At 47.2% G+C, this 14,101-nt stretch overlaps 1 protein-coding gene across 1 annotated transcript in view; it reads right to left on the reverse strand.

The window, feature by feature from the left end:
- SF3B2 (splicing factor 3b subunit 2) overlaps positions 1-14,101 on the reverse strand; it is a 54,921-nt gene that overhangs the window by 38,624 nt on the left and 2,196 nt on the right. The window contains exons 2-7 of the mRNA XM_068260576.1: positions 10,506-10,543; positions 3,642-3,689; positions 2,303-2,428; positions 2,163-2,217; positions 1,983-2,074; positions 550-652 (exon numbers count right to left, since the gene is read on the reverse strand). Of these exons, the coding sequence (XP_068116677.1) occupies positions 550-652; positions 1,983-2,074; positions 2,163-2,217; positions 2,303-2,428; positions 3,642-3,689; positions 10,506-10,543 (462 nt within the window). The remainder of the gene's footprint in view (positions 1-549; positions 653-1,982; positions 2,075-2,162; positions 2,218-2,302; positions 2,429-3,641; positions 3,690-10,505; positions 10,544-14,101) is intronic.

Consider the following 14,101-nt stretch of genomic DNA (forward strand, 5'->3'; position numbering starts at 1 on the left):
CCTACTAATTACTGAATCTGAGAGAGCCTAAGCGCTTTGAATCCTATGGGAGAAAAGTGCTATAGAAATGTTATTATTGTATATATATTTATTTTATGTACTTTTTATTTTCCTATACAAAAACATGTTGGTACTATGGGAGGGAAATAGTTAATTATAAAAGTCAGTGTGGGGATTTTTATTGAATAAACATGAATTTTGGTGTAATTTACTATTTGGCCACAAGATGTCAGTCATTTCCGATTAAAGTACGAAAGCACGTGAACCGGAAATTATGCGTGGCCACAAGACAGGAAGATACGATGAATGAAAGCATCTAATAGACGCCGGCATTTATTAAAACGGGGACTTAGATTTATGAATGGGAACAGCGTTCCATTTCATACATCTGCCCACTAACCGGCGGTAACAGCGGCATGCATACGGCGTACGACAACTAGTTAAACTTTGATATGCACTACTGAGATCCCTTTAACTATGAAAAGGGGATGCATATTCATTCATGCTTAACTTGGAAATAAGAAATGACCAGCAAATGTAAGATATTACCTGTGGTGAACGTCACATTCAGCTCCTCTTGCCTCATCTCCTTAAGCTGTAAAATTTTCTCCAGGATCTGAGGGATTTTTGGACCCACTGCGGGATCTTCTGACTAGAAAACAAAGTAAAAGAAAACAATCCAGAAAACTGTCAAAACAAAATGCTAACCCCACCCCCCTAAAAACAAAAACAAACAAAAAACTTGTAATAACAAACATACATAATTTCATGATTATAATAAAACATACTGTATATCATTTTTATTTTCAACTTTTTTCGAGTGCACTTTTTATGATTTTGCTGACACATTATAAAAAACAATTACTGGTTCTCAGTCTACAAAAGAAAAAACTCACACGGAAGAACTGGTTGCTCATTAGCTATTGAGCTAATTTGTCAATTTTATTCCATGTAGTGTGAGAGCTTACCTACACAATCTGTTCATAGTTTCCAAAATCTGTTGGCCCCCATACTGCAAGGAGGTGGTAAAAGTGGTGAGCCATTGGCCAATCAAAATCGATTGATTCCTTTGTTCACAGTATTGACAGCAATAGCAGCACCAGACCACTAATACTCTCCTGATTGTTGCCCTCACCGGCTATTGATGAATACTTCCCATTCTAGGCTGTCTGTGATTCTAGAGCTGTAAGATAAGCCTTTTGGTTCAACCTCCCCACCTATACCAGTCCGTTTGCAGCATACAATTTGTATGTTTATACACGTTTTATACACGTTTCCTGGGACTACTTTTTGATCAGTCTTGAAAAAGATGTCTTCTTAAAGTGACCCTGAGCACTTGTTAAAAATGAAATACTTACCTGGGGGTTCCTCCAGCCCACTGTAGGCCGCAAGATCCCCCGGCGTCCTGCTCAATTATCATCCTCACGCCAGCTAGCGTGAGAGTCCTGCGCATGTGCAGTTCTCCAATATTAAACCGCACATGCGCACAACTCTAATTGAGGAAGCAGGCCTGACTACTTAGTGCCAAAGTCGTCTGATAACGGAGCTGCCAGCCGGGACCGGGAGAGGAGCCAGGTGGGCGCCGGGGGACCTTGCGGACTACGGTGGGCTGAAGGAAGCCCCAGGTAAGCCAATATTTTATTTTTAACGAGTGCTCAGGGTTCCTTTAAATCTCGAGAACAACAACGACAAAAACAGAGGTAACTGGTAACCCACACCAGCTATGTCACAAAGATCTCAAGTTGCGGCTACTCCAAGAACTTGAGGAATTCAATATGGCTCCAACCATAATCATGAAGCAGAACTTAAACCTATGCATAAAAAGTATATTTTCTGATCTTAGAACTAGAAGCAGTAATAATGATTTCTCAAAAAAATGTGCATATCATCCCAAAGTCCGGTCTAAAGATGCAAAATTGTATTCTGCATTTTAACAAAAATTTTATAAATCGGACAAACAATGTCTCCAAAGAAGATCGTACCTCTCTGGACTCTTCCCCAGGTGGCTGATTAAGACGAGGCCGATTGATGGAGGGCATCAGTGGAGGAATGATAGCACCAAGGGGAAGATTACCTGAAAATAAAACAAATGTTTTAAGCTACAGTATCTGGAAGACAGAAAGGAGAACCCATTCCCATCCTCACCAGATTTTTCTTTTTACCTCTGTTAAGAAGAATGGATCGTGCGGTTTGAGAATCGGGATCAATGAGAGTTGCCTGAAACACAAGGTTAATATTTAGTATAGAAACAAGACACCATCAGTTTTAGGTCTAAAGTAACAAACAACGTAACAAGTCTAACCTTTGGGAGGGAATCATTTTGTGGTGGTTTACCAGGGTCTGAATTCATGCTTAGTGGGAACCCCAGCCCTAAGCCCGGAGGAGGTGGAAGAGGACCTGGTAAGGCAGGCATCGACATCCCGGCCATCTAAAAAAACAAAATTATTTGAAATATGGAACACAAGTAAAGTCCTAATCAAACACTACATTTTACAAATTTAAAAAAAAAAAAAAAAAAAAAAAAAAATAGTAAAAGCTCAAAGCTTTTTTTTTTTTTTTTTTTTTTTGCGCTTTTGCATGAACAACTCTTCTCCATTGTGGCAGAGTCTCGCAGACACGCCACAATGCATGCCAGGAGATGTAGTCCCTGGAAGCAAGTACAGCTCTGCACTCGCATCCATGGACTACATCTCCCGGCATGCATTGCATTATGCGTGCAAGATCCTGCCGGGAACTACAGAATTTGGCAGATGACGCTAGTTGGGTGGAGCAGATGGCGCATCCTGCACTGGGGACCAGAGTAGCAGCATCTTGTGGGTAAGTAGTAAGGCTTGCCCCAACCCCTACCCACAAAAATAAATAAATAAAAAAAAGTGGTGCTCAGGCTCTGTCAAGTATAGTCCGTGAGATGCAATTAATTCCAAGTTGAATCTGGCTTAGGCAAACTGAATGCAAATGCATACAGCTTGAAATATTGACCAAACATCATCAAGATGTAATTCTATTGGTTCCATGTCAAGCTGAAAAAAAAAAATCTTCATACAGAATTTGCATAATCTTGCATTAGCGCAATTTTTTTTTTGCAGCTCATTGACCATGCCTACTGCTGTTTACCAGTGCTTCAGTACCCAGCTTCTTCACCAACTTTTTTATTTGTAGCTGTGCCTACAGAGTCCTGGACCACTGACAGTAAGGGGCTGCACAAGAAGCTGGTGTCTGGAGCACAAGTGATCGGCTGCCAAACATCTCTAGACCAGAGGAAGGTAAATATACTTCTCCAGCATTACTAGTGTCTGCCGATCTCAGGGCTGTTTCACACTGGCACTTCAGTGGTAAAAGGATCAGATTTCCATTTCTGGTACCATTCAGCTCCCTTTATCCCATTCCCCACCCCCTACAGACTTCCATCACTAAAGTGGATTTTGCTGGCTAGAACGGTGCATTTTTTTAGCCAGTGTTTTGTTAAGGATCCGTTTCTCATTGGACCCAATGCAGTGCTTCAGCTTCCGTTTCTGTTCCGCTGGGCTCCACAGTCCGGAAAAATCGCTGCAGCACCAAACTTGCAGCTGTTCAGCAAAGCATGTGTAGCGGATCAGTTCAAATGGACCAATGTGAACAGACCCAAAGGTTAGCATCCTTACCTGGACAAGTCTAACAGCCGTGGAGGACATGTCGCCTTCATCATGAGGCTAAAAAGAGAAATAATATAAAAAACACAAGCAATGCAGGAACAAAAAGGATTCAATCTTACAGCAAATCTTTCCACAGAGAGTTTAATGTGTGCATTAAACAATGAGTGAACACCTGACATACAGTATCTGGCTTAGCAAATTTGGCCTTATTGGCCATTCATGAAGCAATGCTCGTGCAAATATGCATTTGCTTTCGCATGCCAAATCATGCAGGGCCAAAAACCAATACCACACACTATCCAGGAGCGCTACGGGGAGGCTTCTCAATGCCCCCATACAACCGGGGGGGGGGGGGGGCGCAAACTCTCTCACTGCTAGGAGACCACAGTGGCACCCTGGAGGAGGAGGCTGGGGGGGTGCCTGAACAGCGAATACGGCCAAATTTGCTTAGCCAGATATGTCAGGTGCTCACTTGGTGTTTAATGCACACATTAAACTTTCTGTGGAAGCATTACAGCAAATCTTTGAAGGACAATAAAGGTTGCCATGTTTTTTTCCTTTTAAACAATACCAATTGCCTGGCAGTGCTGCTGATGTATTTGGCTGCAGTAGTGTCTGAATAACACCTCAAATGTAAATATGGCAGTCTTCATATCCATGTCGCTTCAGTTGTCCTTTAAAGGACTACTGTAGGGGGGGGGGGGGTCATGAGTTGAACTTCCCTGGGGCTTCTAATGGTCCCCCGCAGACATCCTGTGCCCATGCAGCCTCTCACCGATGCTCCGGGCTCCGCCTCCGGTTCACTTCTGAAATTTCTGACTTTAAGGTCAGAAAACCACTGCACCTGCGCAGCCGCACCCTCCCTCCCGCTGACGTCACCAGGATTGTATTGCGCAGGCCCAGTATGGTCTGCGCCTGCGCAGTACGCTCCTGAAAACGTCAGCGGGAGCAAGGGAACAGCCCTGCAGGCACAGTGGTTTTCCGACTTTAAAGTCGGAAATTCCATAAGTGACCCGGAGGCGGAGCATCGGTGAGTGGCTGCACGGGCACAGGAAGCCTGCGGGGGACCATTAGAAGCCCCAGGTAAGGTCAACTCATTTTCCCCCCGACCCACCTACAGTAGTCCTTTAATCACCCACATAGCACTATGTTAAACAAACAGCCCCTTGTGTAAACTCAAATTTTCATCTTTTATCTTGTGGGAGACTAGTGACGCATTTGTACAGCTCTCACCCAGCACGGCTGCGGTTCTCCTCATACGTTTGTATGAGGCGTTAGAAGTGTTTCTTTGTCATGCAAAAAAGCTTTTAAGACTTATAATTATTTATCATTGATAAGAGATACAATAAAGCCAGGCTGAATAGAAAGTGTTATTCTAATGCTGGGCATACACGGGACGATCCGGCGGGATCGACTCCCGCTGCGTCCCCGTGTGCGCCCGGATCGATTCCCGCTCGTCCCCGCCTCTCATCTTCCGCTCAATTCGCCGCTATTGTCCGACCGCGGGTATCGAGCGCGGAATCGATCCCCGCGGTGATCGGACACGTCGGATTGATCAATAGAGCCATCTGCGGCTCGATTGATAAGCGTCGAGCCATGTATGCCCAGCATTAGGGCTTGTTCACACTATCAGCGTTCGCTGATTTGTTTAAGCACTGGCGATTTTGCAAATCACCCTAAAAGCACTTGTATAATGATCTCCTAAGTCAGTGTTCTCATGTAAGCATTTCGATTTCATTGAAATTGGAAACATGCTACACGTATCATTCTCTGAGCGCTTTGGCTCAATGGAAGGTATAAGGAAATCGCAAGCACTTGAAATAGCGCTTTGTATAGCGATTTCCCGATCGCTTTTATGAAAAACACATTGTATCTATTCATTTGTGGGTTAAAGAGTTCACTTCCTGACTGACGTCAGGAGGTGAAAAAAAAGTGCACTTATAAAAGTGCTTTTCTCAGCGCAAATTGCAGGGAAAAGGCTCTTCAAAAATCACAGTATAAATCGCTCAGCGCTTGCGATAGCGATTTATAATGTGAACAAAGTCTTAAAGTGTACCTGAGACAACAAAAAGGAATAGTTTTTATACTTACCCGGGGCTTCTTCCAACCCCATAAGCGTGGAAGTGTTCCTCACCATCCTTCCGAGTGCCTCCGTTCTTTTGCTAGCGGTCCCGGTAATCTGGCTCGGTTGCTCCAGTCGGGCTCTTCTGCGCATGTGCTATGGCAGCGTTTTTCAACCAGTGTTCCGCGGCACACTGCCTGGTGTGCCGTGCTCTTATCCCCCCTCCCGCACGTCCCCGCGGCCGCCGCTGCTATTACCTTAGCAGCGGCCGCTCTCCCCTCTCCAGCGCATGTTTTTATTCTAGCAGCGTATCTCCCGGCTGCTCTGTGTGTGATGCGCAGGAGGCAGGGCTCGGTTTCCATAGTTATGGCGATACATATCGCCGTTACAGGAAGCCGCTGCCCTCCTTCCTTCCGCATCACACAGAGCAGCCGGGAGATACGCTGCTTGAAATATACACGCGCCGGAGAGGGGAGGGGCGGCAGCTGTTAAGGTAATAACAGCGGCGGGGACGGGCGGGGGGCGTGGAACTATCCTGGGGCACTATACTAGCTATACTGGGGCACTATTCTGGCCATACTGGGGCACTATACTAGCTATACTGGGGAACTATACTGGGGCACTATACTAGCTATACTGGGGGGCTATACTGGGGCACTATACTGGCTATACTAGCTATACTGGGGCACTATACTGGGGCACTATTCTGGCTATACTGGGGCACTATTCTGGCTATACTGGGGCACTATACTAGCTATACTGGGGGGCTATACTGGGGCACTATACTAGCTATACTGGGGGGCTATACTGGGGCACTATACTAGCTATACTGGGGGGCTATACTGGGGCACTATACTAGCTATACTGGGGGGCTATACTGGGGCACTATACTGGGGCACTATACTGGGGCACTATACTGGGGCACTATACTGGGGCACTATACTGGGGCACTATACTGGGGCACTATACTGGGGCACTATACTAGTTACACTGAGGCAACTAAACTCCCTACACTGGGGCAACTATGCTAGCTATGCAGCCGCACCCCAACGTTCTTAGATTTCGGTCTAGAGATATGCTAGAACCACTCCACTCCATTTTTAACCTTTTGCAGACGACACCCCTTAAAGAAAATCTGAAGTGAGAGGGGTATGGAGGCTGCCACATCTATTTTCTTTTAAAGAATGCAAATTGCCTGGCTGTTCTGCTGATCCTCTGCCTCAAATACTTTGAGTCATAGACCCGAAAACGAGCATGCTGATCAGGTACTCTGACCCCAGCCTTAGCTGCATGCTCGCTTTTGATGTGTTATTCAGACACTACTGATACCAGAGAGATCAGCAGGACTGCCAGACATTGTTTAAAAGGAATTAAATATGTCAGCATCCATATGTCTCGCACTTCAGAGCCAGACCAGAGCCTTTTTTGAGACTTTAACTCTGTGATCACTGATTGGCTCACAGCAATCACAGGGTCAGGAGCCAATGAAATTGGCTCCTAACCAGTGCACCAAGCTCAGCTGTCATAAGACAGCTGAGGATGGTGGCGATTAAGCAGCACCACGGCATGACGGTATTATACAATTATTTGGACCCGGGGCCCCCCTCTGTAGCCAGTAGTAGATGGCCGCAGCATAGGTAGCCAGGAATAGGTGTAGCCAATAGTAAGTGGCCACAGCATAGGTAGCCAGTGTTCGGTGTAGCCAGTAGTAGGTGCTCGTAGCATAGGTAGCCAGGGATAGGTGTAGCCAGTAGTAGGTGCTCGCAGCATAGGTAGCCAGGGATAGGTGTAGCCAGTAGTAGGTGCTCGCAGCATAGGTAGCCAGGGACAGGTGTAGCCAGTAGTAGGTGCTCGCAGCATAGGTAGCCAGGGACAGGTGTAGTCAGTAGTAGGTGCTCGCATGATAGGTAGCCAGTGATAGGTGTAGCCAGTAGTAGGTGCTCACAGCATAGGTAGCCAGTGATAGGTGTAGCCAGTAGTAGATGCTCGCAGCATAGGTAGCCAGGGACAGGTGTAGCCAGTAGTAGGTGCTCGCAGCATAGGTAGCCAGGGATAGGTGTAGCCAGTAGTAGGTGCTCGCAGCATAGGTAGCTAGGGACAGGTGTAGCCAGTAGTAGGTGCGCGCAGCATAGGTAGCCAGTGTTCGGTGTAGCCAGTAGTAGGTGCTCGTAGCATAGGTAGCCAGGGATAGGTGTAGCCAGTAGTAGGTGCTCGCAGCATAGGTAGCCAGGGATAGGTGTAGCCAGTAGTAGGTGCTCGCAGCATAGGTAGCCAGGGATAGGTGTGGCCAGTAGTAGGTGCTCGCAGCATATGTAGCTAGGGATAGGTGTAGCCAGTAGTAGGTGCTCGCTGCATAGGTAGCCAGGGATAGGTGTAGCCAATAGTAGGTGCTCGCAGCATAGGTAGCCAGTAGTAGGTGCTCGCAGCATAGGTAGCCAGGGATAGGTGTAGCCAGTAGTAGGTGCTCGCAGCATAGGTAGCCAGGGATAGGTGTAGCCAGCAGTAGGTGCTCGCAGCATAGGTAGCCAGTGATAGGTGTAGCTAGTAGTAGGTGCTCGCAGCATAGGTAGCCAGGGATAGGTGTAGCCAGTAGTAGGTGCTCGCAGCATCGGTAGCCAGGGATAGGTGTAGCCAGTAGTAGGTGCTCGCAGCATAGGTAGCCAGGGATAGGTGTAGCCAGTAGTAGGTGCTCGCAGCATCGGTAGCCAGGGATAGGTGTAGCCAGTAGTAGGTGCTCACAGCATAGGTAGCCAGTGATAGGTGTAGCCAGTAGTAGGTGCTCGCAGCATAGGTAGCCAGGAATAGGTGTAGCCAGTAGTAGGTGCTCGCTGCATAAGTAGCCAGGGATAGGTGTAGCCAGTAGTAGGTGCTCGCTGCATAGGTAGCCAGGTATAGGTGTAGCCAGTAGTAGGTGCTCGCAGCATAGGTAGCCAGGGATAGGTGTAGCCAGTAGTAGGTGCTCGCAGCATAGGTAGCCAGGGATAGGTGTAGCCAGTAGTAGGTGCTCGCAGCATAGGTAGCCAGGAATAGGTGTAGCCAGTAGTAGGTGCTCGCTGCATAAGTAGCCAGGGATAGGTGTAGCCAGTAGTAGGTGCTCGCTGCATAGGTAGCCAGGTATAGGTGTAGCCAGTAGTAGGTGCTCGCAGCATAGGTAGCCAGGGATAGGTGTAGCCAGTAGTAGGTGCTCACAGCATAGGTAGCCAGGGACATGTGTAGCCAATAGTAGGTGCTCGCAGCATAGGTAGCCAGGGATAGGTGTAGCCAGTAGTAGGTGCTCGCAGCATAGGTAGCCAGGGATAGGTGTAGCCAGTAGTAGGTGCTCGCAGCATCGGTAGCCAGGGATAGGTGTAGCCAGTAGTAGGTGCTCGCAGCATAGGTAGCCAGGGATAGGTGTAGCCAGTAGTAGGTGCTCGCAGCATAGGTAGCCAGGGATAGGTGTAGCCAGTAGTAGGTGCTCGCAGCATCGGTAGCCAGGGATAGGTGTAGCCAGTAGTAGGTGCTCACAGCATAGGTAGCCAGGGATATGTGTAGCCAATAGTAGGTGCTCGCAGCATAGGTAGCCAGGGATAGGTGTAGCCAGTAGTAGGTGCTCACAGCATCGGTAGCCAGGGATAGGTGTAGCCAGTAGTAGGTGCTCGCAGCATAGGTAGCCAGGGATAGGTGTAGCCAGTAGTAGGTGCTCGCAGCATCGGTAGCCAGGGATAGGTGTAGCCAGTAGTAGGTGCTCACAGCATAGGTAGCCAGTGATAGGTGTAGCCAGTAGTAGGTGCTTGCAGCATAGGTAGCCAGGAATAGGTGTAGCCAGTAGTAGGTGCTCGCAGCATAGGTAGCCAGGGATAGGTGTAGCCAGTAGTAGGTGCTCGCAGCATCGGTAGCCAGGGATAGGTGTAGCCAGTAGTAGGTGCTCGCAGCATAGGTAGCCAGGGATAGGTGTAGCCAGTAGTAGGTGCTCGCAGCATAGGTAGCCAGGGATAGGTGTAGCCAGTAGTAGGTGCTCGCAGCATAGGTAGCCAGGGATAGGTGTAGCCAGTAGTAGGTGCTCGCAGCATAGGTAGCCAGGGATAGGTGTAGCCAGTAGTAGGTGCTCGCAGCATCGGTAGCCAGGGATAGGTGTAGCCAGTAGTAGGTGCTCGCAGCATAGGTAGCCAGGGCTAGGTGTAGCCAGTAGTAGGTGCTCACAGCATAGGTAGCCAGGGATAAGTGTAGCCAAAATTAGGTGGCCGCAGCACAGAGAGCCGGGAGGAAGAGGGGATGCAGCAGCGATAAATACTCACTTGCCGGCAGCAAGGTCCTTCAAGATGTATGGGCTTCATTCTACTTCCTGTTCTTGCATCATCTTGTAATAGCACCCAGGGGGCGCTTTTTCAGGGAAGTGTGGTACAAGAACAGGAAGTACAATGAAGCCAGTACATCGTTCAGGACGGAGCTGGATGCCCGCAAGCGAGTATTTGTATCCCTGCCGCTGTTCGTGCACTCGCCCGTGTTGCATCCCCACCGCTACGTCGCCCCTCCCCCCTCTGGTCACTTCGCCCCCTAAAACGAGATTGTGCATGGTAATCATACCATGCACAAGCAAACCACGGTATATCGTCATACCGGTATACCGCGGCAACCCTAAGTGGAGACGGTTTGCTGGAATCTACGTCCTGGCAGCAATAAGCGGCTCAACAGGCTGTGTCTGCAACATGTTAGATACTTTAGGGAATGGACTCTCAACTCTTTACCTATTAGGAAGGCTTCCTCTTCTATTTTACAGCTGTGGCAAGAAAAAAAATTCTAATAATTCAAACTTTTTTTTTTTTAAATGTTACCTGTGCCGCTGTGTGCTCCAAATGGTCATCTCTGTTGCCTGCAAAGACATAAACCAATTAACTTTTCTATCCCAGCAAACACATATAGATGCACATTTATCCAGACCTCCTAACCAGTCTCTTCAGAGACCTGCAGAATTGTTAACATAAAATACATACTAAGCTTAACTTTTCATTTTAGACTCCGGCCTGAAGAGGGTCAACAATATGTTAAAAATTTTACGCTGGTAAAAATTAGTATTGCAAATGTATACTTGGAATCAAATACTGTAGCTCATAATTCTGAATGGCGCAATTCCAAGCTGCATAAATATAGCAGCAGCTTAAAATTTTTAGCATCTCAGTGACAATCTCTACTCCAACTCATTGGCCTTAATTCACAGAGCTTTATCAAACACTTTATCAAACGTTTGATCATTTTCCTCATGGGTAAAATCTAATTTTGAATTCACTAAGGTGTTAAAGATTTATTGATCATTTCATCGATAAAACATTCGATAAATCTTTAACACCTTAGTGAATTCAAAATTAGATTTTACCCATGAGGAAAATTATCAAACGTTTGATAAAGTGTTTGATAAAGCTTCGTGAATTGAGGCCATTCTCTTAACTGTATGGCTGCCTTTCTGTTAAAGTGGACCTGATTTATTGCACAGGACAGAAGGAAAACAGAGAAATGTACCATGTATGTATTTAGAATTTAGCCTGTCTAATTCCACCTCATCTGTGTCTAATCACAACTGGAATTTGATCTCTCAGCTGTGTCAGCTGGCTGCCTTGGCAGAGCAGCTATTTTGTAAACATAGGATTTTAACCCTATGTCTGCTTCTATTAAAGCAGGAAGTATACACTGCAGATTTATTGCAGGATTTGTATCAGCTGTAACAAAGAAATGTTTTTCTTTAAAGAGGATCTGTAACATCAAAAGATCCCCTGGGGGGCACTCACCTCGGGTGGGGGAAGCCTCCGGATCCTAATGAGGCTTCCCACGCCGTCCTCTGTCCCACGGGGGTCTCGCTGCAGCCCTCTGTACAAGATGACGTCATTATTTACCTTCCCGGCTCCTGCGCAGGCGCTCTGACGGCTGTCTGCTCCGAACTACACGGAAATACCCGATCGCCGTCGGGTCTGCTCTACTGCGCAGGCGCAAGTTTCCGGCGCCTGCGCAGTAGAGCGGACCCGACTGAGATCGGGTATTTCCGTGAAGTTCTGAGCGGAAAGCAGCCACAGCACCCCCGCTGGAGCCTGCAAAGGTAAATATTAAACTGACAGTCGGCTCTGTCGCCGGCTGTTTGGAGGGCTGCAGCGAGACCCCCGTGGGACAGAGGACGGTGTGGGAAGCCTCATTAGGATCCGGAGGCTTCCCCCACCCGAGGCGAGTACCCCCCAGGGGATCTTTTTGACGTTACAGAGTCTCTTTAAGGTCGCATTCACAGTGCCACGTTGCGGAGCTGCGTTATAGAGTCTAATAACGCAGCTTACAGCAATGCTAATCCTATGGGCCGTTCACAGTGCGACATTAAGGTTGCGTTGAAAAAATGTTGTGTTGTGGTAACTCACTGCTTGCACTGCGTTACCTCTAAACCAGGGGTATCAAACTCAAATACAAAGTGGGCCGAAATTGAACACTTGGACCTCGTCACGGGCCAACTTCAATGTCTACTGGCCACCTTATAAAAAGGTCTAATGGCCCCCTCCAACCCCTATACAGTTCCCTGGTGGCTAGTGGTCCTCCCTCCACTATACAGTTCCCTGGTGTCTAGTGGTCCTCCCCCCGATACAGTTCACTGGTCTTTAGTTGCCCCCACCCTCCCCTATACAGTTACCTAGGATTTAGTGCTTTACCCAACCTACTCCATATGGCTTCCCTGGTATTCCAGGACTTCACCTCCAATATAGCTTCCCTGGTGGTCTAGAGTGGGTCAAACATAATGCAAAGTGGGGAAACCACTTGAGGGCCAAATGTAATGGCCCTGAGGGCCAGATTTGGCCCGCGGGCCGGAGTTTGACATGTATGCTCTAAATGCAGATGCTTTGCGACTTTAACATTGCATTAAACCGCAATGTCCCACTGTGAATATGCCCTAAAGGTTATTATGCTGTTGCTTTTAGAGTAGAGAGGAAGTTCTGAGTTCAGATCCGCTTTAAGTAATGTGGCCCAAACTCTCCCTCCCGCACAGCACCAACTCTTTATAAAAAATTAAAAAAAATTGGCGTTTGCAGGCATTTCAATAATATCTAACTAGGGGTTGGTGCACATGCCGGTCAGCCCTTCCCTGTTACCCTCTCCAGGCTGTATGTGGGGTCTCTGTCTTTATTGATGCCTCGGTCACATGTATTCACTGCCTTAGCAAAGCGGTACCCATACAGCAGCAAATGCAGGTAACACAGGCTTCAATAAAGACAGAGGCCACAAACACACAGTATGTATTGAGTACAGGAGTGCAGGGATGGGCTGGCCAGCAACTGCCTATACACATGTGCTAGTGGCACACAGCTGGGACTGGTTTTATTTGTGACAAACTATAGTCTCTATGACATATGAAGAGTGAAAAAGAAAGGAGTGGGCCTAGTAAATTTGAGAATCTTTTATAGAAATTTTACTTGAAAAGTTCTAGTCGGCTTGTGTAAAACCCTACCAATATGGTTATTTTCCATGGGAAGAACCAACACACAGGATCCTACAATTATAAGACAGGGATGCCATATAAAAGCCTTGCACACACGCTACATGTTTCTCAGCAAATGTCTGCAAATACAACAGTAATATACCCTCATGCCAAACATAGTAGAAAGGTGGAGTCCTAACGTAACAATGTTATGTAATTCTTTTTTTAAATGCTGTCTTTTTTTTTGGTAACTATTGGGGGGGGGGGGGGGGGTATTCATTTATTTTTATTTAATAAGAGTAAAATGTGTGAAATGTGTTTTTCTTCTTCTGTATGTATTTTTGCTTTTGACCACTTTTGAAACTTCTGGTTGAACTCAATAGACGTGTCTTTTTTTTAACCCAAATAACTATGTAACCACTAGATGTTCTCACACTCTTGGGCTCTGTGAAACTTCTCATTGAAGCCATGATCTTTGCTTACAGGCACTTTGATTGGTTCAGGGAAGACGTCTTCCCTTCCCCCAACCAAGGCTCTGCAGGTTCTGATGGCAAGCGTGGCGGGCAAGCATGAGTACCGGATGAAATCCAAAGGAGTTTCATTTGGATTTCATCCAGATAATTAGTGCAGCTGAGAGGGTGGGTGAAGGAGGGTTAAACTTACCCAGCAGCCGATTTTTTTTAACCAGTCCTACTTCACGTCTCGCCGCGTTCCAATTCGCAGTCACGTGACTACCACTGCTTCCTCCTTCCGGGTGGAAGGAGGAAGCGTAGTAGTCACGTGACGCGGTTTACCAAGCCATAAAGTATATGGATGCTGGGTAAGTTTAACCCCCCCCCCCTCACCCACCCACTCAGCTGCACTAATTATCTGGATGAAATCCAAATGAAACTCATTCGGATTTCATCCGGAGCTCATCCCTATTGGCTGGGGAGGGGCGAGATTGCTAACAGTAGTGGTGGTGGGGGCGACATTTTATAATGTCCT

This window comes from Hyperolius riggenbachi, chromosome 11 (assembly GCF_040937935.1).
Source record: "Hyperolius riggenbachi isolate aHypRig1 chromosome 11, aHypRig1.pri, whole genome shotgun sequence".
Classification (NCBI taxonomy): Eukaryota; Metazoa; Chordata; class Amphibia; order Anura; family Hyperoliidae; genus Hyperolius; species Hyperolius riggenbachi.